Source organism: Rhamphochromis longiceps, linkage group LG17 (genome assembly GCF_057381845.1).
Source record: "Rhamphochromis longiceps isolate RC_006_pf linkage group LG17, R_longiceps_female_GT1.1, whole genome shotgun sequence".
NCBI classification, from domain to species: Eukaryota; Metazoa; Chordata; class Actinopteri; order Cichliformes; family Cichlidae; genus Rhamphochromis; species Rhamphochromis longiceps.
The window spans coordinates 5962930-5987774 of record NC_140573.1 but is presented as its reverse complement, the minus strand read 5'-3'; the positions used below and the strand labels follow the sequence as shown (position 1 = coordinate 5987774).

The following is a 24845-nucleotide window of genomic DNA, read 5'->3' as shown; positions in this document are numbered from 1 at the left end:
ACTCCACGTAGGGTAGGGTCCTTCGAAGCATGCTACCCCTGAATTTGGACACAGCCAACATGTCTTGAAGTTCTCCAGAGGCCTGGTAATGAGGGTCCATTTGAAAGGATCTAACATAAGTCTAACATGTAAATTTGCAGGGTGCCATCATCTCCAACCTGCTGGCCAACAGCAGCTATGTGGTCCAGGTGGTGGCTGTTTGCACCAATGGACTCAGAGGACGATGGAGCGACCAGATAATCGTGGACATGCCATTGGAAGACCCAGGTACAAAGACACACAAGCATGCTCCTGGTGAGAGCACATTTTTACATGCTAACTCTTTCTTTCTTTCTTTCTTTCTTTCTTTCTTTCTTTCTTTCTTTCTTTCTTTCTTTCCTCCTTCCTTCCTTCCTTCCTTCCTTCCTTTCTTCCTTCCTTCCTTCCTTCCTTCCTTCTTGTTTTAGAAAGCGATTCTGACCCTGAAGCTGTCACAAAGGATTTGGAAGGAAACAGGGAGGTAAGCTTGTCTGAGCTATCTGTGTTTTCACTTGACCACATAATTGAGCTGAATTTTGTGCAATTATTTTGCAGTGCTGACTTTTGACCTGTCGGCAATAAAATCAGTGCATCTAATTATTATGCAGATTAATGTAATTATGTTTGTAGAGGCTGTGAGAGCTTTATAAAAGGTTGTGAGGGACTTTTTGAGGGACATGTTGAGTTGGGATTACCAGAAAAAACAGTAATCCTACTGTAATTTTTCACTCTTTTCAGGAGGAAGAGGTGAAATTGTAAAACATTTTTTTGTTTCTAATTTCCTATAAACACAGTATACACATGACATACCTGTTTTTTATTCCTCTTTTAAGCTTTCGTCCATAGTCAGATGGGAGAAGCCAGTGAAGCAGAATCCGATGCATTTAGCTTCAGAGGACAACAGCCCAGTGGAGGCGATTCCACTGGAGCAGACCAGAGTTTACCAGAACCAACCTTCATATCATGAGAACCAGCCCACAGACCGAACCCAAGCCAGCCAGAACATTCCAGTCCAAGAAGGCACCACTCCAACCCCGAAGACACCCACCGAGGCCCCAGTTTCTCAGAATGTCAGAAAGAAACAGGGTAAAAAATCACATGATGTGGATCAGAACTGGATTGAAGGTGACCAGATGATGAACCAGCCTTTCACTAATGCAGGCTTTGAGGGCAATAGCGCAATATGGGTTACCACTGAGCTAACTGAACAACCAGGCTTCCTATTTCCAGTTGTTCGGACAACCTCTCTGCCAGCAATTCGCCGGCAAATCACAGAAGAGGCATCGCTGTCAGTGCTGCCACATGAGGTAGTTGCTCATACCGCAATTTACTTTGATTTTTTCACTTTAAAACTTTTAATTTGAACAAACATAAAGACTCACTGTTACTTGCAGCAACATTTTTTTTCATTCAACCTAATTCAGTTCTTCATCTGTTCTTTTATCCACTGTATCTTTTGCTCGCAGACAAGAGATCAAGGCCCACCACAGCAAGCCAGTGGAAATAGCCTCCCTTCTGCTTCACCAGAGCTCTACACAACTCCTATGGAGGATATCCACATCACAGATGTCTTCTATGAAGACACAGTCAACAACTCTCCACAGGAAATCATCACCTCCCCTCCAACGACGCCTGCCTCTGCAGTGCCAGGTCAGATCAGAGAATAAGTGCTTTTCTTGTTTCTTTCTGTTTGTTTCTGCTATTGCAGCTTGTCACGCAGAGCGAGGAGGGAGTTTAATCTAACAGGTACAAACAGAAGATTAAGTCCGCTGGGCACTTGCCAAGTGGTGTAAATCTTTTACTGTTTAGTTTCAGTTTGAAACTGTTTGTCTACATTTAAAATGAACTAAACCTGAAATTATAATCACTGTAGAACATTTAGACCTTCTGGAACATCGTTTCGGCACAACGTGTCTTATGAGACATATTGAGAATGAGACAGGTTCAGTTTACACCATCTTTTCTTATTTATCATTTTGTCCGTTATATAGTGGACGAAGCCTTCCCGCCGCCCTCTGAAGATGACGATGCCCCTGTAAATGAGCCCCTGCCAAAAACGCTACCCTCCTCATCTCTCTGGATCACAGAAAAGACGGCGACCCCCAGCAACACACTTGCCGATTCAGTTTACAAGTCCTTCACTACCTCCTCTCTCCTCAGAGTGCTGATGCATACGACTCAGCCCATGTTCAATGGTGAGATGTAACAACTTCTCTAGGAATCAATCAAACACACCATTAGACAAAATAAAACACCAAAACTGATCTCCAGGTCTTAATAAAAGCAGTTGTGAATTGTCATATTGATGAATTTTAATGCATAGGAACATGATTAAGTTCTTCTGTGGTGGAAAGCTGGATTTAAGTGTGGTGGTTGTTTGCTTTTCTCCTCTAATGGCCTGTGGCTGTGTAGCTAATCACTGCTGCGCTCTCTGATCAGTTGTTTAGTGACATGATGTGGATAATGTGGTGGTGGTAATTATGATGGCCAGGAAAATTATGTTGGCTTTGATGATTAGAGTGATGATCAGCAGCTTCCTTTCTTGCTTTGGTTTTTGGTCCGGAAATTAAATATGTTTGACTCTTGCAAATCTTTCAGCACATACCTCAAGAAGGTCAAGTTTTTTCCTTGCTCAATGTAATCTACTTGAATCCACTCGAGCTTGGTGATTATCGTCTGCTTTGGGACTCCTTCTCTGTGTCTGAATTCTTTCTGCGCCTCAACAGCGCACTCTGGTGGTTGTTCTTTTCCTCTGTCCTGTTTAAAGAATGAAGGCTTTGCTTCATCTCCAGGGTGCCTCATCTGCTAGTACCCTTTATGGAGAATTTTCGCACACTCAATGAAGAACAGTTCTTTCCTTTGCTTCCATCTTTGCTGGCTTGAGAAACACAAAATGAAAGGAGATATTTCTGTAAGCTTTCTGTCTTGGATTTTTTTTTTTTTTTGACTTTGCAATATTTTGCAGCAAATACAGCCACGTCGACGGTTGAAGACTCGACCATTGATGCCTCGTCTGGCTTCAAAAACACTCAAAAGGGAATTATCATCAACCCTGCACTTGCAACAGTCTCTGAATGGGCATTTTCTGCTGAAGGAGATTTATCCAGTGTAATCCCTCCATTACAGACACCCTTCAGCAAAGACCCTGCCATCTTCCATCTTTTTCCTGCCCTCCATGAAAACAGGAAAAGTGGTGTTATCGTTCATCATAATGACAAGTCCTCTGAAGAGCCCACTTTTGTTCCTTTGCAGACTGATGTAGAAAACCCTCAATTCTCTACCACGTCTTCACATGATCAATTATTTGCCACTTATTCCCTTCCTAATTCTGGTTGGAGTACCATAAACCCATCAAAAACAAACACTGCTGATGGAGAAAAAAACAAGTCTCCTCATTCTCAAAGTGATAGCAAGATAGGAGAAATGGAAGCCAGGGCGGATAAACAAATTGATAACTACAATGTCAGTGCAATAACATTTTTCTTTAATTCCAAAAGTCTGGATTTGTCAGAAAGTTCAGCAGAAGACAGTGGATCAGGCTCTGGCCTTGGCAGCAATGGCTTCAATGAGGAAATCAATGAAGCTGCTGCAGTAAAAACTGAATTTTCAGTGTTTGACATTTCAACTATTAGCTTCGAGGACAAAAGTAGATCAGCAGTAACTAAGATGGTCACTGATAATGACAGATCCGTGATCAATGAAAGAGATGTAACAAAAAGCAAAAACTATGAGAATGAAAAAGAGTCAAAGAATGAGATACGGGAGAATGAAAGCGAGCTAAACAGAAAGGAAGGAGAAAATATAAGAGAAAGGGGAGTAAGAAATGAGAGTTTAAGAAATATTGAGGAGATGCTGAAAGAAAAAAAGATAGTGGTAAGTGTATTAGGAACGACAATATATGGTGATAGCGGAAGTGGAGCTGAGGATGTCAGTGGCTCTGGGGAGCATGATGGGCTTGACTTTAGAGAAAATCTAAAGGTACTTAATAACAGTAAAAAGGGTTTTAGAACTGTAGGTGACAATAATGCCAAAGGTCTTAAAGGCAATTTTTCAAAAAGTGAAAAAGCAGAGTCCATACTATTTGACCACAGTGAAGAACAAGGCCATGGTGACAGAATTTATAAACACAATCAAAACAAAAGCCTTATAGGTCCATTTTTAGGGGTTGAATCTACTTTTGAGAATAAAGAATACTTAAAAGGAGGTACTAAAGAGGACAAAGAAGGCATAGCTGAAGACAGTGTGCACGAGTTCTCCAGTGTAGATGGGTTATTGTTTGATGGTGCAAGTAACCCTGAGTTGGGACCTCTTGTTCCTCTGGTCAGACTGACGGACACCGACAAGGCAACGGAGGAGCAACTGGAAGGTAAATACTGTAGTATTTGACACAGCCCTGGCTGTTTGTTATGGAATGTGACATGCATACAAGTCCAATTTCAGCTAACTAGGTTTGAGGTCTCCAAAAGTTGATTCATCTGGACGTAGCGTTTTCAGTGGGAGAAACGTTTCGTCACTCATCCAAGTAACTTCTTCAGTCTCAGCTGACTGCAGGTTTCCCCAACCTTATAAACAGTATATTTGCATAATGACTGAAACCAGCCCACTGAAGGAACGATGGGCTGGGAGGTCAGCCCATTGTTTGAGGTTTGAGGTGGTGGACTTCTCTTAATTTAACCTTGATCAGAGTCAATAATCAAGTAGAATACAGAAGCAATATTACTGGTGGAGACACGGACAGTTAAATCTGGATCAACTGACTATGCGTTATGTGGTAAGATTGCAGACAGCACATTACAATGTTTGACAACTGGTTCTGGCTTGGTCTGAATCTTTAGCAGGTGAAGATCCAGAGCTTTTTCTCAGGAGTTCGAGGAGAAAATTGCACTTCTCTGTGGCAAGACAGGAAATCTGATTGATAGTATATTCAGCTCTCTTAATACATCCATGGTAGGAAACAGTTTGAAAACATGCTAGATATGTCATCTTAGAAGATGATAACAGACTTCTGATGGTAGGAAAAGCACTGGTGATTTGAGACAAGCTTTGTTAACAGCTCCTCTTAAATGGAATATAGTCAATCCCACCTTTATAAGTATGATTACTTATGTCCAAAAGTGGGCATTAGATCCACACTTAATTCCAGACCAGTTGTTTTTCACAGGAACCTTTGGGGAACAGTTTGAAATTCTTATGTAAAGTTTTTTTGTGCTCTTAACTGTTGCTCTGTGTTGTAAATAATAGCAATTTAAATTCATAGTTCATTCTTGACTTTCAAACTTGTCTTCTACTCTCTTACAGAGCGAAGCAACAGCAGCCACGAGTCTCGGGTCGGACTTGTTGAGGGTGTGGACAGAGAGAAGAGGACAGTCATTCCTCTGGCTGTCGTATCCACTCTCACCATCCTTTGTCTGCTGGTACTAGTGGGAATACTCATCTACTGGAGGTACGTGCCAACTTAAACATACTGTGCCTGTCTGTATAGTTTGCACCCTTGCACTTTACTTCAGATTTTATGTCTGTGTGTATGTCACAGAAACTGTTTCCAGGCAGCTAATTTCTACCCAGATGACACATCGCCTAAAGTTGTATCTGCTCCATCTACACCCCTGCTGTTGGCCACAGGTGACATGCTCAAAGGATCCCCTAGTAGTCTTATTGTAACTGTTAGGCTGAGGTGACCAGGATGTAGTTAATATTCAGTCTTGTGTTCCAGATGGTCACGAGCCGCTGACAGTGAAGCAGTTTGTGAAGCATGTCATGGAGCTCCAGACCACCAACACTTTCTCCAAGGAATTTGAGGTCGGTGACATTTCCAGTCACAGTGTTTGAGTTCAGAAGAAGATATTTTTGTTTTTAAAAAAAACCTAGTGAGTTACAGTATGTTTGCGCTTTTAGGAGACTTACAAAAATTTTCTTGTTTTTGGATTTGTACAAAAACGTAACCAGCATATAAATAGATCACCTAGCTCTGGTCCATGTGTATAAGTATTTCATTTGTCATAGCCCCTTAATGCTCTTCCATATCTCTATTAACATCACGTTCTTTAGGCAGGTCATTTAGCATGGCGTTGATGTGTAACGCCCATGTGCAACATCAACATGCAGGAAGGTTTTGGTACTAACCATGACCGTGCAGCTTTCTTCTCACACCAGACTCTAAATTTAAACCTGTTGACCTGAAAACTGGACTTTACAACTGAAAGACAGGTTGTCAATGCTAGGCCAGCTACTTGCAAACTACCTGTTGACTTTCAGGCATTTAAAATCTCCATTTTAGCTTGTTTAGAATGTGAAGAAAGAGATATTAGTCTTATGTGGAGTATTGACATATCTGAATGTTGGTTAATGGTTTGAGAGAAACACATGGATTAATTTCAACAGGTACATTTGCATGGCATTAGTCACCCCTGTTTCCTAGCATGAACCTCCTAAGAAACACACACAGATAGGATTAGATAAAGTTTACTTCTCCCTTATTACTGCCAGGGGGACTTACATTTGCTTACTTTCTCTATATCATTACATTAAAACTAGCCTGATTTATAATTATACTTGTAAAATAACAAAACATGGTTTACATAGTAGCAGGTTTAAAGTCCACAGCTCAGATGGGAGCTGTGGACTTTAAACACACCTCTCTGTGTGTATCTGAACCCCTATATCCTGTACCTGCACTGACTCCCTGTCTGTCTGTCTGTCTGTCCATCATCTTGGTCCCCTATCCCACTCTCCTCTCATCTCCACCATCGCCGTGCTTTCTGCATCCTCACCACCCTCCATTAGATTGTCAAAGAGTCCTATGAGGTAAGACACCAACCATCCCTCTCCTGTTGCAGAGCTGTTGTTGTTTTCTTGGCCTGATTTTTACAAGTGTAACTGCAACTGTAAAAAATCTAAAATTTACATTTTAAAATTTAGCGTTCCATATTGATGTTTTAATTGGGAAGAAAATGTATTTTTCTTTTACTGCACTCGCCATGTTTTACACACAATAATATGGTCGCCTGTGCGAGTTAAACACACTTCTAATAAAAGCAATGGAAGTCAGTAAAAATGGCAGAAATACAGAGAAATATAAGAGTAACTTTGATTACCCATCCGCCAGTTCTAGCAACCTGTGTCCTTTGACTGTATGGGTACAATGCACAGAGAAAGAAACAGGCAAATAAAATATATTCACCAAAAACTGAAGGATAGACTTGTTCGAAGGACTACTAGCACACTTAACCAGACAGTAATCCATGTTGTTTGTTAGATGGCTGCATTCAATCACTCCAAAGGCACAAACACAGAAAGGAATGCTACGTCCATGTCTCAAGCTAGCTAAGGTGTGGCCTAGCAGTTGGCTAATGGCTATAGCCACCTATGTTTAAACCTTGAAAAAGTTTAACAAGGTGAACTGCAAATTAATTCTGGTACAATTCATACAAGAGTTTCATACAATTCAATACTGGTGACCGGGCGTTTGTGGTTGTAGCGCCGAAAATGTGGAATGATTTACCTCTCCACATTAGAGAGGCCCCGACCGTCAATCTTTACAAATCCCATCTTCAACACGTTTTTACTCACTTTTAACACCGCATGAGAGTTACCTGTTTATCTACTTACTCATCGGTTACCAGGTATTTTTTATTTGTTATTGATGTTATGTGTTACTGTGTAATATTTTTTTATCATTGTAAATTACTTTGGCCAACATTTTGTTTTTTTTTATTAAATGTGCTATATAAATAAAAATAAAGTAAAAGTACAATTCATAAAGTCATAAAAGGTGTAGCAGCTATAGAGACCAAAATTATTTTGTCTGCCAAGATGTAAACATGCTTAATTTTAAGTGGCCACTCCAGGAAGCTCTTCGAGGTTGCTGCTTGTTGGGACTGGCTGTTAATAGTCGCCTTTCTCTCCCAGAGCTTGCAATATGAGGCTTAAATATGGGGTCATCATCACAGAATGAAAACATTTGTATTATGGCGACTTGTCCAATCCCATGGGGTGATTTTATTTCTTGTTCTCTTAAATCTATACACAGCTCCTCCTCTCATTTGATTACATTTTATTTGTATGGCAGCAAGTCACGACAAGAGGTGCTCAAGGTGCTTTGTATTATAAGACCCTACAGCAACCCCAACAATCAGAAGACCCTGTATGCGCAAGCACTTGGAAGCAGTGAGAAGGAAAAACTCCCTTTTAATAAGAAGAAATCTCCAGCAACACCAGGCTCAGGGAGGGGCGGCCATCTGCTATTGGGTGCGATGGGAGGGAGACGGGACAAAAGGCACACTGTAGAGAGACAGAAATTGATTTGATATGATTCAGTTGTGCTTATTTCTTGTTATTTCCTATAGTAGCTTCTCTATATACCTGACCTTCACATTGTAATGTGGCAAATGAAGAGAACGCAAACCTCCCTGCTTGTAAGAAAAACAGCCTCATTGTGTTCATCTGAGTAATTACTGTCATTCTTATTAGTATTGGATTGTGTGTTTCAGGAGGTGCAGGCATGCACAGTGGACATGGGCATTACTACAGACAGCTCTAACCACCCTGACAACAAAAACAAGAACCGATACATCAACATACTGGCCTGTATGTCATCCTTCACTGTTCACTGCATCGCTGTTCAACTTTTAACTGTGTAAGCCAGCAGGAATGTTGCTAATGACTCTTTTTACTTGTCTCAGACGACCACAGTAGAGTTAAGCTCTCTAACAGTTTGGACAGAGATGGGACATGCGGGGACTACATCAACGCTAACTTTGTTGATGTAAGTAAAGGTCCTTTTACGTGTACACACCTTACATCCAGGCTGCCGCAAACCAACTGATGTTTCCTTTTGCAGGGTTATGAGCGGACGAGGGCATACATTGCAGCTCAGGGGCCTCTAAAATCAGGCAGGGAGGACTTTTGGAGGATGATCTGGCAGCAGAATATTGGAGTTATTGTCATGATCACCAATCTGAAGGAGAAGGGACGGGTAGGAGCTCAAACACAAGCCTCACCGCAGACATAAGTGCAGTTTTATCTGATATCATTCACACTGACCCCAGGCAGCTGATTTCTTTTTAGTTTGTGTCTTCCGTCTCTTGTCATGAGCAGACACCAGCTGATTCACTTCAGGTATTTCATTTAGTTTCACTGCAGTCTGACAGCTGAAAAACTGCAGAATGGACACTAGTGCAATCTGGCTTTGTTATACACTTGAGGACTTTCCTTTTGACATGTTTTCCTTGCGGTTTCAGATGTATTAGGCCTAAAATTAAACTACATCCACAGAATTTTTCTCCCTTTCTACAGACAAAATGTGATCAGTACTGGCCAGAGGAGAACCAGGAAGAGTATGGGTCTTATCAGGTGACACTGAAAAACACCAAGACACTTGCTTACTACACACTCCGGACGTTCACTGTCAGGGATACTGCAAATAAGGTAAGCCCTTCTCTCTATGCAGCGATAGTCCAAAGTGGCTTTGTGGTTAGGTTTCTCATACCCACTTCGATCCTCTAGGTATCTCAAAGGAGAGTTGAACACACAGTCCTCCATTATCATTACACCCAGTGGCCGGACATGGGCGTCCCAGAATACACTCTGCCCGTCCTCTCCTTCATCAGAGCGTCCTCCAGGGCCCGCACGCAGGAGATGGGACCTGTGTTGGTACATTGCAGGTAGAGTGTGTGTGGAATGATTTATTGCTCTTTAAGACTTACCACAATTTGATGGTGTGTGTACTGCTAACATGTGATGCATGTGTCTGTCACAGCGCCGGTGTGGGAAGGACAGGAACCTACATTGTGATAGACAGCATGCTGCAGCAGATCCAGGATCAAGGGACAGTGAACGTTCTTGGCTTCCTGAAACATGTCCGCACACAGAGGAATTTCCTTGTTCAGACAGAGGTAAGAGGGTGATACAGCTGTGGGAATTCACCTTTCCTTTTGTGGGGGCAATCCCAGAAATGTAATATCAATTTAAACATTTGCAAAGAAGGAAATAGTGGCTAGATTAAGGGTAATTTTAGCCGGTGTAATGAGGTCTGTACGGACTTACTCAACAACCACGTCACTGTGCAGATGGAGGCATTTGTCGATCTGTGTGTAAGCTCACTGCATGCTCCTTTTTCTTTTGGAGGATGAAGACGGAACGAGAAAAATATAGCCCCACACATTATTATTATTATTATATTAATACGCCGTATTCTCTTACAGCACATTTTTTGACAAACTGGGACTTGATTTCTGCTGCTGAGCTTTTTCAGTATAATTTTTGTACTTTTCGCGCCTCGAAGCCTCAAAGTCATTACTAGTTCCATTTTATTCAAGCACAGGCAAACTAGGCCACTTATATAAAGACAGTCTAGATGACTAAACAGCAGCAAGGGCCAGAGGAAACACATTCATATCAGATTTCTTTCTTGTAAAAATGTAACTCGTGGCATTTAAAAGTGTTTCACTAGTGTTCACAAAGACATACCTTACTAAAACCAGGAAGTCATTTTTTTGCTGTCTTCTAGGAGCAGTACATATTCATCCACGATGCCCTGGTTGAAGCTATTTTGAGCCGGGACACCTTGGTGACCTCTGACCTCCTTCACAATTACGTCTCTGACCTGCTGACCCCTGGTGCCACAGGCAGGACACGTATGGATAAACAATTCAAGGTACAGCATGCTTCCTTTTTCGCCCACCAACTTGTAATGAATCATTTGTGATGTTCCTGCCATGTGAATGTAACCAAATGTTTTTATTTTTGTGTTTCAGTTAATTAGTCAGCGTCAGGCGAAGCACGCAGACTACAGCACTGCCCTGAAAGATGGCAACGCTGAGAGGAACAGAGCCAGAGCTCTAATGCCTGGTAAGCAGATCTGGATTACTCACTGGGCAAAACCGGCAACTCCCAGCAATATGTTGCAGATAATTTCTGGAAATTTCAGTCCATACATAGCACACAATAAACCAGAAAGAAAGGCAGAGTTCAGAGTTCAAATATGACATGATATTTCGATGCAAATTATAACGTGATGTTTAGAATCCCCATAGTTAATCACTGTATGCCTGTATTGTCAGTGCAAACAGTGGCATTAAGAAAGAGTTTTGAATAGCTCTATACAAAGTTATGACTTTGACCTTTAGATCAATGCGTTGACCTAGAAGAAGAGGTCAGAGGTTAAATGTGATATTTCGGTTCAAGATTATGACGACAAGTTACCTGATGCCTCATCATTTCTTCCACAGCTTGCTCAATAATCCCTTATGGTTACTTTAATTAACTATAATGATGAACTTAAATGCAGGATTATTGTTTTTTGTCTTATTTTGGGGGCATTTTCTCTCTAACCTGGTTCTTCATGTCTCTGTGAAGTGGAGAGATCAAGAGTCACTCTGACTGCTTCAGAATCAAACTCCACAGGCTACATCAATGCATCCTACGTGATGGTAAGACCACTGGAAATTGCAAATGTTTTCCAGTCTCGAAAACCTCGAAATCAGCTGGTGGATAAATATTGCTGCTCGTATTTTCACAGGGACATCACTACACTAAGGAGTTCATAGTGAGCCAGACTCCTCTGAGCAGCACGGTGGCAGATTTCTGGAGAATGATCTGGGAACACAATGCACAGATTGTAGTCTGTCTGCCAGACTCAAACAGCCAGGTATAAAACACACACATACTCCATGTAGAACTTATAGATACCTATACATATAGATATATCTATATAAAACTACACACACATAAACATGTTTCCTGTTTATCTCAGAGAGACGAAGAGTGTCGTGCGTACTGGCCCAGTAAAGACCAGCCCCTGAGCATTGATGGCTTCACTGTGTCATACTCCAGGGAGGAGCACATGTGTCTGTCTAATGATGAGAGACTTTTAGTGCAGGACTTCACAGTCCAGTCTCCACAGGTAACACGCGATAAAAGAGAATATTTTACATCAATCAAAATGTTTTAATACAGTCTGAGACTTTAAAACTGTTTTTGCATCTAGAACAATTATGTGCTGGAAGTGCGTCAGTACAGCACCACCTGCTGGCCCAACCCAGACAGTCCGATCCGAAACAGCTTTGATCTCATTAACAGAGTCAGAGAACAGAGCACGCACACACAGGGACCGGTGATCGTACATGATCCGTGAGTATGAGTCAGACTCCTTTTAAGGACATAAAACTGTTTAAATCCGTCTAATGTTCTTAATGGTTTTTTTGTGGATGTGTAGTTTGGGAGGTGCTACGTCAGGACTGTTTTGTGCCCTCACGACCCTGTCCAATCAGCTAGAGGAGGAGGGATCAGTAGATGTCTACCAAGTGGCACGGATGACCAACCTCATGAGGCCTGGGGTATTTAATGATATAGTAAGTACTGGAATGTTTCCTTTTAATTCTCATCTACCAGCATAATTTAGAAAAAATAAATAAAATCAAATACATTGCACCAAATCACAACAACAGTCCTGTCAAGGTGCTTTATATTGTGAGGTAAAGACTCTACCGTAATACAGAGAAAACTCCAACAATCAGAGAACCTCTTATGAGTAAGCACTTTGGCAAAAGCAGGAAGGAAAAACACACTTTTAACAGGAAGAAACTTGCGGTCACCGGACCAGGCCGTAACTATATGCATTATCAAAAAGGAACGTTTTAAGCCTAATAAAAAAGTAGGGAGGGTGTTCGTCTGGCCAAACTGGAAGCTGGTTCACAGAAACAGGGGCCTGAAAGCTGAAGACTCTGCCTCCCATTCTACTTTTAAATACCCAAGTAAGCCCACAGTCTGAGAGCTAAGTGCTCTATTAGGGTGATGTGATGCTATGGGGTCTTTAAAATAAGAGAGGACCTAATTATTCAAGAGTTTGTATATGATGGGAAGGAATTCAAATTTGATTCTGGAGTTAACAGGAAGTGTGCTCTCTCTTTCTCGTCCCTGTCAGTACTCTTACTGCAGCATTTTGGATCAACTGAAGGTTTCAGGGGGGGGGGGGGGGGGGGGGGGATTGTTTTGTTTATTTAGGACAATCTGATAATAATGAATCACAACTGTCCAGCCTAGAAGTAATAAATGGATGAGACAGGTAACAAGTGCAAGCTTTTACCAGTGTTCTGCCTCTTTACTCCCTACAGGAGCAGTACCAGTATCTGTACAGAGCGGTGTTGAGCCTGGTGAGCAGTCAGGAGGACCAGAGAGCTCTGCAGAATCCAGAGACCAACGGATCTGTACCGCTGGGCCAGACCAACATCGCAGAAAGCCTGGAGTCGCTCATGTAGACATCCACACAAAAATGCGCATGAAAGAGAAAATAAATCACACGAGCGCACATTTGAGATTACGAGGAGAAAAGAGTAGGTCTGCTGATCATGCTAATACTTTCATTTACCACAAATTCAAAAATCATTATTTATAAGATCATTTTTCAAAACAGAACAATCTAATGAAATGACATTTAATCTAAAAGACCTCTGGTCTAAAGTCTTTTCCCTTTCAATCACTTATTATGAAGAAAATTCTTACTCTGCCCGACAAGCGATGATGAAACACCTGAAAGTGTCCCTTTTGTTATGTTAGCATGCACAGCAGACAAGGCTACCAGATGAGAGAAAAAGGTACCCTTCTGCTTCTAAGGGACCCTTTATAAGTGAACAACAAACAAAACCCTGCATCATTTATAACAATACATTATTATTTTATTTTTAATCATCATTTAAAGCATTAGTTGGAATTAGGGGTGGCACGGTGGTTAGCACTGTTGCATCACAGTAAGAAGGTCCTGAGTTCAAATCCATCAGGCCGGGGTCTTTCTGTGTGGAGTTTGCATGGCCTCTCCGGGTACTTTGGCTTCCTCCCACAGTCCAAAGACATGCAGTTAGTGGGGTAAGGCTAATTGGAAACTCTAAATTGCCCATAGGTGTGAATGGTTGTCTGTGTTAGCCCTGCGACACACTGGTGACCTGTCAGGGTGTGCCCTGCCTCTCGCCCTAAGACAGCTGGGACAGGCTCCAACTCCCCTGCGACCCTGAAAGGATAAGTGGAAGAGAATGGATGGATAGTTGGAATTAGGTGATAGTGGTAAGAAAGTCTCCATGTCTGTACCTGACACTGGTCAGCATGAAGTTTTTTTGTTTATTTCTAATGACAGATCCCTTATAATTAAATTCAATCTGTCTATTAATGTTTCTTTTATCTATTGTTTCTTTCATTTTATTAGTATATTCTTTTATTACCGTCATAGGTTACACCTTCCTTCTAAGAGAAAATAAATCAATAATAGAGAAATGCACAGGCAAAATGGAATTGTAGAAATGCCGATAAATATAGATAAAGTGCAAATTCTTACTTTATTGTTAAAAAGGGAAACAATGCAAGACAACCCTTCGTTTCCCTGCAAAATATCAAATGCACTGCACATTAACCAGCACATTGTGGGGCTTAAACTACCACGTATCCTTAATTAGAATCATGTTCTTACTAGCCAAACCTCTCCGAGGCCTCACTGGTGAGAACTGAAGCAACTGCTCGTTTTTTTTTTTTTAACGTTTACGTCACCTTGCAACTGGCTCCATGGTCCGTGGTACCCAGTGCCTTTTGTACGTCACGTTATTGTACTTTTAAAAACCTGTTTGTGTGACTAATATGCCAAAATCCTGGTGAGGTATTTTTATCTATTTTCTTAAAGGTGATTCCCTGTGTTGGTGATCTCGTTAAAAAAATGCCATCAGTTTCAGCTGTTTTGTTTAAAAAAGGAAAAAAGAAACAAAAAAGATCAAATCTGGGATTTAAAGTGATGTGCGGCTCAAAATCCATTTGAAAATAAATCTTAAGAGATGACATTTCTTATTTTCTTATAGATGTAGGCAGAGATAAGATTTTTTTTTTTCTTTTTTTGCCATCACGTTGTAAAAATTTACTGCTGTGAAACGAGACAAGGGAGGAATTAATAGAAACTGCCCATATTCTTGATATTTTGGGAGGCTTAACGTTCTGTTAATACTCAGCGGCACAGGCTGGCAATGAAATTCTTGGTAGCGCTTGCTGTGACTGTTTCCATTTTTCTAAAAGGGTCCAAGTATTTTCTATTGCATCAGACACATTTAGCCAACCTGTGAATCTCTTTCTGGTGTAAATCACAGAGACCGCAGCTGAACACGCTCAGAGCAGTCCTAACTGGAATAAAAAGTCTTTATGTGTAAAGATCCCAGAATACTTTAAAGGCCAAATTACTGTATGTTTATACTGTACCTCTACATATTTTCTATTTTACTACAAAAAGTGATTTTCTAGTCCTTTCCACACACACACGCACACACATACATATATATAACTGTGTGGATTCTATTTGATAATTTTAGCCTGGAAAAATTGATCATGTTTATAGTTTTAATGAAATGGCATCTCTTTTTATCTCTATAATTACAGTAGCAGCTTAATGTCTACACCTTTATCTCCAGCTATGAACTGGTGCTGTATGTATAATGCAACAAGATTAAAGATTTGTTCAAACCTTTATTGTAGACATCTTCTCGTCTTTTCAAATTATCATTATTGGACTCAAAGAGAAGTAAAGACATGGAGCATTACATGTTTATCACACTTTTATTTTGACTATAATACACTGTATTGCATTGTCTCCCCTGATGGACCTGTACATGACATGATGGCAAAGACAAAAAGTCAAATAATCCAAAGCACAACCACGAAAAGTTACCAAAGATAAGTCAAAACCAAAAATATAGATTTCTATATGATCATATTAATGTTTATCTTTACACATTATACTGTAGCAGTCACAAAAAAATAGTAGATAAAGTGTATATAGTGCATTAAGAATAAACCTCGTTGTGCAGTGGGAGTTAAGAGTGCCCACCCTTCCTGCACTCTGCCTGGATAGCAAATCTACACAAACCCACTCTCTCATAATAATTGTGTGACATCTCTAAATCCTCACACAGCTGAGTTCCCATACACCTGTTGAATTCCAAACATTTCTAGCAGTGGGTGTGTTTACATGCACACGGGGAATATCTCCTGTTTTTTTATTAAGGTATGACGATTCAGCCCCGGGTCGCGCTTTTCAGGCAGAAGGTTTTCCGAACTGAGACGCGTTTCACTTTCAGTTATTTAGTAAGAGGAACAGTACTGTTAGTTTTTTTTTAATGCTTATGACTGTATACCAGAATTCTTCTTAGTGCCTTTGGCAAGCATTCCCTACTATCAGTGAGGCCTCAGGGCTGCTTTATTTCCTTTCCCATTTTCATCTTTGAGATTCTAAATTTTACAGTGTAAACAATTTTACATTTACAATGTAAATGTAAAATGTCCTTCCTTCTTTACTCTTTACAATGTGCATGTAAACACATTCACAAAGTTGTTTATTTTTGCCAAAAACAAAACATCCTGAATAAAATACACCACAAAACCTCATCATCGTACATTTCCCTGTTTCTGATCACATCGACTGCTCATGATGATTTCTTGGCATTTAGCTTCACCGAATGTTCACAGTAGCGGTTAATCAATGGGCACGTCATAATGTATATATATATATATATATATATATATATATATATATTTGTATTACTAATTTATTTTTATTATTTTATTTATTTATTTTACACGAAGTCAAGCCACCAGTAGTCACAGGTAAAGTTAAACTTTAAGCAGTGGGATTATTTACTGTCCAAGTAATTGTCATTTAATTCAAAGTACAATTAGAGTGTGGTTCTACTTCCTTAAATACATTTCTTATTTCAAAATAAAAGCTTTGGGCAAGTGAGGGATTCAAGGAGTTCAGGGAAGCTTTAACCCTGTAGAGTTTTAAGCCTCGTCTTCATGTAAAGCAACTTGTTTCTGGTTGTTGGTGGACCAGCGCACAGATGACCCTCTTTAGATGACCTAGAGTTACTGCACCACCACATTTCAATGGTTTTCTTTACCTCCATTGTTGGCCACTAGAATTGTTAACCTCAAAGATGAAAGAGCTTTAACTTGGGTTGACATTTAATGGTTATTTTTCCCTTCATCACTTCAACTTGATGAATTCAAATGATATTATGCAGTCTCTTGGTTTGTCACGCGATCACAAGGGTGACGTGATGCACAGTCCTCCAAATGACACGGCAGGTTTAGGTCACTAACGCCAAATGTAAACACATTTGTTTACATAACAACTCCACGAGGAACCCTTACTGAGAAAAACTGAAGCACTACTGGAGACTCACTAAAATACAGCAAATTATTATTATTGCTGCTAAAAAAGGCCACATTTAATTTGTGGGGAGGTGAATAAAACCCAGGCCCCTGTTTAAGAGTTTGTGGTGTTTCATTATTAAATGCTACGTGATAAATGAAAGCAAAGTTAACATATGTAGTCTTGTGCAATAACACTGAGTCCAAATACAAGTAATACAGACAATAAAATAAATTGTATATTTCTTATTGTACAATATAGAATTTTGGAAAAATAGCTACATTCTCTACTTTGGCTAAAAGCACCACAACTTCCACCTGTTTCAAGCATAGTGTGAGAAACTGAAGATCATCAGAATCTCTTCTTTTTTTGTGGATATTATCACATTGATGTAAGAATCACGTGTAGAGACGAACTTTGCTCATTGGAGCTAAAATCCGTTCATCTCTTTGGAAAAATATCCGGTCCCCGGCAGGAGACACTACGGGTGTCCCGCAGCATTTCAAAAAAAAGGCGATGTTTGACACCTCTGCTAATTCCTATTAAGAAATAATGATTTATAGCACTTCAAGATTTTATAAGTAGCACCTTTGAAAGGCAAGAAAAAGGAAAGTGATGTTTGTTGAGAGCAGCCCAAGGTGTTCACCAGGGGCAGCTGTTTGTTTGTTTTTGTTTTTTTGCATTACTATAACAGGATTCAGGGATTTAGGAGATCAAGACAAAACAAATATAGAACTAAAGCGTAATATTCGGTTATGCATAGCTCTTTTTTTTAATGTGCGTATGTGAGTGCGTGTGTGTGTGTGTGTGTGTACACAACAGGCTCTGTCAGTTGTCCTCTTTTCTTTTCTGTAGCCTTAATTTCCTTGACAGCCCTGCAAGACAAAGAGGCAGGATGAAGCAGAAATACAAAACAGTGGGTGAAGCTGTGCAGGCGCATGTGTGTACTCACAGAGTTGGTTCGTTTCCGTTTCCAGCAGTCTGGGTTGAGTCTTTTCTGCTCGTCTGCGAGTGCTTTGGCCTGCAGGGTGAACACGCGACGCTCCTCACTTCGCATTTTCTTCCACCGCTCACCGAGGAGGACGCTGATGGCTCTGATGGCAGACGCACACATTTACTAACACACACACCTGATTACTCCTACACAACACCCACGCTAACAACCATGGCATGCACCCACCTGTTGTCTTTGCCCGGGTACATTTGCGTGTATTCCACTCTGAACTTCTTGGCAAACAGCATGAATGCATTCATTGGCCGCTTGCACTTAGTGGGTGTGGCGCTGCTGCCTCCTTGTGTACTGAGCAGCTGGTTTTTGGGGGGCTTTTGCTTAGTGGCGTGGGAATGACTGGGACTGTGCACATCTGTGGGTTCAAAACAGGGTTCACATGAATTTTTTTTTCAGGGATTTTTGCATCTTGCAAACTGAACGGTATCAGTGAGTAAGTAATAATTCAGGAGATTTGAAGTGCAGGACCTTGAAGCACGTCTCTGTCTGGAGAAACAGCTCCCCCACTGGACTGGGAAGCACGCCGCCTTCTCGCCATACTGCTCAATACGTAAACCGCCGAGGAGTCCAGAGGAGTGAAATCATAACTAAGTATGAGACAAACAGAGGTTGATTTGAAACTAAGTGGTGTTTATTTTAGGCTTAGCTGGTTCAAACAAGACTATTTTCCCTCTTTTTTTCACCCCAAACCACAGCCTCTATATGGGCATTTGATTACTGTTTTAAGACCTTTCCCTTAGTACTGAGTCATTTTCGCATAACACTGTATTTAAGCATGACACTGCAAACATCTGCTTTACCTTTTAAATGTGTCAAAGACTGGAGAATCCTCTGTGTGCTTGGCGTCTCTGTGTCCTGGAGGCAGGCAAACATCTCCCACTTCCATTTCATAACATGGTATCCCATAATGCACCACAGTCAAGCTGGGGTAAAAGGATGACCAGCCTGACGACAGAAAGGAGGATGAAATGTCTGCAGAGTCATTGATGCTGTTTAGTCTCTTTAAACCTTGACCACACTTGTACCTTTGTTTTTGACATAGAAGGGGTGATCCAGTTGGCAGCGGGCAGTCAGGGGGATATATCCAAATGTGCCGGGGTCAAAGGTCAGTTGTAGAACAGCCTGACCAGACAACACAATCTCTGCATGCTCCACCAGCTGCAGACCCTCAGAGCCATAACTCTGCAGAAGAACAAGTGGTATTTTTACCTCACTGTGTGATGTCTTTTGGTGGATCCCTGCTTGTTTTTTTTATGCATTTTCTCCCAGCAGTCTGCTGCTTGCTTAACGTACCTTCAGAAATCTAGACTGCTCCTCATCAGCAGAGTCTTCCTCAGCAGACTCCAAGTCCTCAGCTTCTCGCCACTCTATATTTGAGCTGCTGTGGAAATGCAGACGAGTTCCTGGTGACAGAGAGGAGCAGTGAGCTACTGTGAAATGAAAGAACACAATCAGTCCATCTTGACTGAGTGTGTAAGTGTTGTACATACCCTTGAAAAAACAGTGCCAGGCAGTGGGTGGGCAGGAAAAACTCCAGCCCATGTCTTCATCATCAGACAGAGAAGATCTGGTGGACACTGCAGAGCCACATTCACTGCTTGTCTGTGGAAAGATACAGAAGCATCATCAGGATCAATGCATGCTGTAAGAAGCCAGAAAAGCTCTGGAGGTTTCACCAAAAAAACCACTACTGTATTAAACGTATACAATTATAAAAGCAGTGGTGTAAGTGAGTTTTCATAATTGACTGTGGGTGGTATTGAAGCACAGGAAATAAGAAGGCTCTACCCTGCAGCGCTGACGCTCCCTGCCGTGACCTCTGAGGGACGACAGGGGGCTGCTGGGGAGAGGAGGAGGAGGCCGAGCGTAGGAATGTAGATCACTGCTGCTGCTCGGGATGCAGACTGAAGAAGAACTGCAAAAAGAGAGGTGTGACTGTAAATGCTCAGAATGTCCACTTACGTGTTGCTAAAAGAGGGCTCAAGGACACAAAGAATTGTGTAATAAAGATGATGTTCTGAAGCTCGCTGTTGTCACTCAGATGTGGTGCTAAAGTTTTTCTACTTGTCAACACGAGCTGTAATTTTTGGTATGTTTAATGTCAGCAACTCGTGTGCACAAGTAGAAATATTAGGCATAGACTATATAACATCCCCTCTTTGAAGCTGAAGTGTCTTAGAAAGACTGCCTCGTTTTGGGAAAAGTCATGTGACCAAACAAGAAACTATAGAAAAAAACTAAGATAAGTGTTTGATGAGGTTATAACAATGAAAAAAGTAAGTCCAATTATATTTTAAATGTTTCACTAATACATGTGCAGTACCAGATTTCCCCAGGAGATGGCGCTAGTTTTGTTTCCATGTTCTCTGGTTAAAAACAATAAACCATTCTCTGTTGCTTCACTTGCTGCTTCAGTACTTTTCACGTGTGGAAAAGAGATTTTTGAAATGTGATTTGTTTAAATTTGGAGGAGAAAACAACCAAAAGAGAATAAAGCCTGTTTCTGACACACTTTTTCGTTGTAATGAAGTATATACATCTATGTTTAAGGTACAGTCTGTAAACTGTTGAAGTTATTTCATAGAAAAAAAATGTTGTATTCATAAATATACACTGATTAATGTGTAATCATATCTTAAAAAAACCGATGTCTTCTCATAAACTTAATACATTACAAATACAAAGGAGAACACAGCACTTGTTGCCCTGCCATACAGTGGTGGAGAAAGACATCGTGCTTCTGCCTTACTGTTTTATGTATGCTAGAGAACGGCCACATATGTTGCATGCCTTATAAGTTACTTTTAATTTAAAGATCACAAGTTTCTCTTTCAAACTATATATATGATATTTTAACAATTGTACATTATTCTCTTTCCTCCCTTATTTCCACCTCATCAGAAGAAGCGGCTTGAGGTGGTCATGTCAAGGCTCTAACATTTTAATAAACATTTTTGTGTGTGTTAGATATGTGACCTTCTTGTTTCCATACAACTAACAATGAGCCGGCAAGACAACAACCACAGCTGGTTATGTGGTAACATTATTCCATGTAATGTTAGGCTCAAGTGACCTGACATCTTTCCCTCTGATAAACTTTTTTAAAATTACATTCCCACATTATTTGAGGCTCTGTACAGCTATTATCGGACAGAATTGAGCTTCTCAGACTCACTGACTCGCATCAGACTCTTTCCTCAAGGTTTTACAGCCTCCTGCAGAGTACACAGATGTGGACACTAGCTGAGGTAAACAGCAGACTGACCTACACTCACTACTGATGAACGGCAGCCAGAGTTGATTGCCACACAGGGGCCACTGTAGTTAGGATAACAAAACTCATCTGACTGCAATGTGCAATATACTGACATCTAGTGGTCATATTTTACATACTTTACCTTTAGAGGGGATAATATATTGTTACAGTGGTGGGTTGTCATATTAATATAGCTCCGGCGTTTCAAATAGTTATGTCAGCAAATGTGCAAGTAATGTCTGTGAGTGAAAAGCTCACACTTGAGACAACTCTACACTTGGTTTCAGACATTTTTTCTACTATTGGCCCTGTATGATGTGAGGGAGACCAGAAATGTCTAATATTGTCATCTACAGAGGGACTTATATTTATGTGTTAAATATACACTATAGGTGCATCATAACCATGAACCCTTCTGAAACACTATCCCATAACTTACACCATAACCTGGAAAGAACATAGACTCTACGTAGATTCAGCACAGATGTATCACAGGTAACCCTCTAATGTGTTTGAAAGTTGAGAAAAATTGATCTCGGGTCACTAAATGTCACGGTGCTGTGAGTCACTTCACTTTGTTTACAAGACAAATTAAGACTATACACACTTCCAGTTATTTGTACCTTCAGTAAAGTATTCAAGCTTTGTTTAAGAGGCATGCACCTACCTGCTGTCAGGAGGCTCCTGTAGCAGTGGACTCTGAGGTCCAGTGGCAATGTGTGCTAGCTGTGTCAGCCAGCGTGTGTCCGGAGGCTCTGGTCTGTGTGTCTGTGTGTTTCGTTCCTGGTGTGACACACCCAACTCCACCTGGTACACAGGTGGTGATGTTGATTCCGTCTCCTCTCGAACCTCCTGTAGATCTGGGAGGTCATCTAGGAGAAGTAAACAGACATTAGAAACAGTTAAATTCCTTTTGATAAGAGCTGAAGCCTGCAAGCTGCTTCCTCGTGTCTTATATACCATATTCCATGTAACTGTCACTGGTGGGGAATCCGGGCAAGGAGGGGAAGTGTTCGTCACAGCGCAGCAAATCATGCGATTGGTCTCCATCTGCATCCATCATCATTTCTGAAGGTTACAGCAGAGTCACCACATGCTTTAACGGTTTGACGGGGCTTTAAATAATTTAGTTTAGTCCAACTTCATTATACATATACAGCACCAAATCACAATAACAATCCCCTCAAGCTATTTTATATCACAAGGTAAAGATCCTATAATAATATAAAAAACCAAGCACTTGGTGACAGTGGGAAAGACAAACTGCCTTTTAACAGGAAGAAACCTCCAGCAGAACCAGGGTAAGAGACATTTAGATCTTGACCTTCTTTTTTTTTGGTGAGGCTTTCTGACGGCTTCATCATAGCACAGAAGCATGTTTAACAAACTGCTGTAATCAGTGGTTACCTGTGTCCTCAGCCTGAGGCTCGGGCTCCGGCACTTGGTGACATTTAGAGTGACCTGACAGCACAGTTGGAGTCACCACCTCCCACACCATGATGCCAGGCACTAAAACATACAGAGTGATTTACATGAGTCTCAGATACATGACCCAGAATTAAGGCTAATCTATACACTTGAATCAGCATTAGCCATGTTCCCAATCCCCATGGGTCAGCCGCAGGCACGCACACACACAGAAACATAATCCCTAACTGAGCTGTAATGTATAGGCTATAAATGGTTGCGGTGGCATAGGGGACAGTAGCCTGGCTGCTATTCCCCTCTCATAAACAGGTTTACTATAGACACATTAGACCCGTTCCACTTCACTACCAGAGGGACTAAAGACGAGAACTACCGCAGACCCCGAAGAGAACTTTTATCTATTTTATAATTTCATAATCATGTGACGTCTTGTTTATAAACTTCGTTCCTGGACGCATGCGCACAAAAAGCCCATTCATTCAATACGGAGAAAGGGAGCGATAATAAGAGTTGAAGAAAGTCGTCAAAACGAATAAAAAGCAAAGAAATGAAATCACCCAAAGCTAACGCAACAGCGTTACGTCACGGACTGCCCGTTTTGAAACGCGTCACTCGAGCATTTTGTATCGAAACTAGCTGTCGATAAAATTGTGTTTGTACTTCGACAAGAAAGTGGCCAAAAACATCTCGGGTTTTATTAAAACGCACCGAATACATTCTCAAAACATGTTCGGGGTGAAAATGCCATTAAATGGATGAAAATGGACGAGCTACACGGTTGCGCAAAAGACATTACAACAAAACAACAAACGTCAACAAAGAAGCTTTACGGGGCGAGCGGCGCAAATGTATTTTACGACAAAAAACGCACGGTGTCAGCTTCACGCTGTTGCTCCGACGCCTAGTTCAATGAGAAACAAATCAAGTTGTGGAGTCGCTTTTTCATTTCAACGCTTTTAAACCTATAAACTATTTCAATGAACTTTCCTTAACTCACCAAAACAGTCTCCCTGTACGGAAAAGTGGGTAGGTATAAACACAGTTTCACAAGCTGTGCTATTGGTCACAATCGACGTCAATCCGCAACTTCTCTTGCGCTCATTGGTCAATTCCATTCCAGCTGGTTTTGTACATTGTGATCCCCGCAAAAAAAAAAAGTTTGTTAAAAATGTATCGTGTGTGTCTACTTTTCATTTTTATTTATTTTCTTTTCTTTTATTACATGTGAAGCTAAATAGAAAGTCATTTCCATTAGCGCAATTTTACAATAGCACTCTAAAATGAAACAGGAGTCGTATGCTTGACTCAAGCGTCTTTTTGTAAAATAACTACGAACATCGGCGGTCAAACAGCCTTCAGCTCAGTTCTCAGATCCAGCGCAACAAAAACACTGGGGGGGCGCCATGTTGCCTGGTTAGGGTTTCTGTCCCACACACCCGTTTTTTTATTTGTTTGTTTTTTCACCAAAGTTTGCAACTTCTGTGTGAAGCGATTAAATAGGTCTTTACTGTAATTATAGATGTCTATGTAAAGCCGAACATATGGATTTCAGAATTTGCTGTGTGATATTCTCCGTTTTGGCGACTGTTTTTACAAATCAAATATGGGCAACCAATGTTATCATTATGTGAAATGAGCGAATACACATCAGCGTACTAGTTTGAGCAAGACCCAGAAACATTAAACTCATCAAACCAGTTGAGCTTTAGGAGCATAACTTTGAGAGCACTACATGCAGAACTCAGCAAAAACAGTGAGGCGACCACGTCGTTAGTAAAACACGTGGAAAGTACATGTTTAAACAAATGTATTTATTTTTAAAAAAAAGTATTGCGTGACTGCAGCTGGCACTAGGTATTTGATATGCAATTTTGTCAGTCACTACCCTCTAGTGGTTATGGTTACGGAGACTTATAGCAAGCCCGATAGATTAAGTTAGATCTAGTTACATATGCACATTT

At 40.9% G+C, this 24845-nt stretch overlaps 2 protein-coding genes across 5 annotated transcripts in view; one reads left to right on the top strand and one right to left on the bottom strand.

The window, feature by feature from the left end:
- ptprz1b (protein tyrosine phosphatase receptor type Z1b) overlaps positions 1 to 15499 on the top strand; it is a 74083-nt gene extending 58584 nt beyond the window's left edge. Inside the window, exons 10-33 of one of the 3 annotated variants that reach the window (XM_085386817.1) lie at positions 141 to 267; positions 447 to 499; positions 852 to 1104; positions 1249 to 1325; positions 1485 to 1668; positions 2010 to 2213; positions 5317 to 5461; positions 5552 to 5640; positions 5732 to 5817; positions 6802 to 6822; positions 8508 to 8604; positions 8700 to 8782; positions 8858 to 8992; positions 9313 to 9444; positions 9523 to 9680; positions 9776 to 9911; positions 10526 to 10672; positions 10773 to 10866; positions 11374 to 11447; positions 11537 to 11665; positions 11771 to 11920; positions 12005 to 12147; positions 12233 to 12368; positions 13131 to 15499. In XM_085386817.1, coding sequence (XP_085242943.1) covers positions 141 to 267; positions 447 to 499; positions 852 to 1104; positions 1249 to 1325; positions 1485 to 1668; positions 2010 to 2213; positions 5317 to 5461; positions 5552 to 5640; positions 5732 to 5817; positions 6802 to 6822; positions 8508 to 8604; positions 8700 to 8782; positions 8858 to 8992; positions 9313 to 9444; positions 9523 to 9680; positions 9776 to 9911; positions 10526 to 10672; positions 10773 to 10866; positions 11374 to 11447; positions 11537 to 11665; positions 11771 to 11920; positions 12005 to 12147; positions 12233 to 12368; positions 13131 to 13274 — 2997 coding nt within the window. In that variant the 3' untranslated portion in view covers positions 13275 to 15499. Of the gene's footprint in view, positions 1 to 140; positions 268 to 446; positions 500 to 851; positions 1326 to 1484; positions 1669 to 2009; positions 2214 to 5316; positions 5462 to 5551; positions 5641 to 5731; positions 5818 to 6801; positions 6823 to 8507; positions 8605 to 8699; positions 8783 to 8857; positions 8993 to 9312; positions 9445 to 9522; positions 9681 to 9775; positions 9912 to 10525; positions 10673 to 10772; positions 10867 to 11373; positions 11448 to 11536; positions 11666 to 11770; positions 11921 to 12004; positions 12148 to 12232; positions 12369 to 13130 lie in introns of all 3 variants that reach the window. The other 2 variants (XM_085386815.1, XM_085386816.1) reach the window with 2 other exon arrangements.
- A 95-nt stretch (positions 15500 to 15594) lies between these two features.
- LOC146649161 (HMG box-containing protein 1-like) lies at positions 15595 to 23999 on the bottom strand. 2 transcript variants are annotated; one of them, XM_085387162.1, is made up of 13 exons: positions 23882 to 23999; positions 22864 to 22965; positions 22417 to 22524; positions 22124 to 22328; positions 19989 to 20115; positions 19691 to 19802; positions 19494 to 19603; positions 19226 to 19382; positions 19001 to 19145; positions 18669 to 18787; positions 18372 to 18555; positions 18144 to 18285; positions 15595 to 18066 (listed from the first exon to the last, which is right to left on the bottom strand). In XM_085387162.1, exons 1-13 carry the CDS (start codon positions 23997 to 23999, stop codon positions 18049 to 18051), a joined length of 1647 nt encoding a protein of 548 aa, XP_085243288.1. In that variant the 3' UTR covers positions 15595 to 18048. The 2 variants fall into 2 exon arrangements, with proteins under 2 accessions (XP_085243288.1, XP_085243289.1); XM_085387163.1 differs by lacking the exon at positions 23882 to 23999 and adding an exon at positions 23756 to 23850.
- Between the last annotated feature and the right edge of the window lie 846 nt (positions 24000 to 24845).

Coding starts and splice junctions, on each gene's coding strand:
- LOC146649161 (XM_085387162.1), bottom strand. CDS start 23,999: ATGGAATTGACCAATGAGCGCAAGAGAAGTTGCGGATTGACGTCGATT. Junction 19,383..19,493: donor AGCAGTCTAGATTTCTGAAG/GTACGTTAAGCA, acceptor GTTCTTCTGCAG/AGTTATGGCTCTGAGGGTCT. Junction 18,556..18,668: donor AGACAGAGACGTGCTTCAAG/GTCCTGCACTTC, acceptor TTGAACCCACAG/ATGTGCACAGTCCCAGTCAT.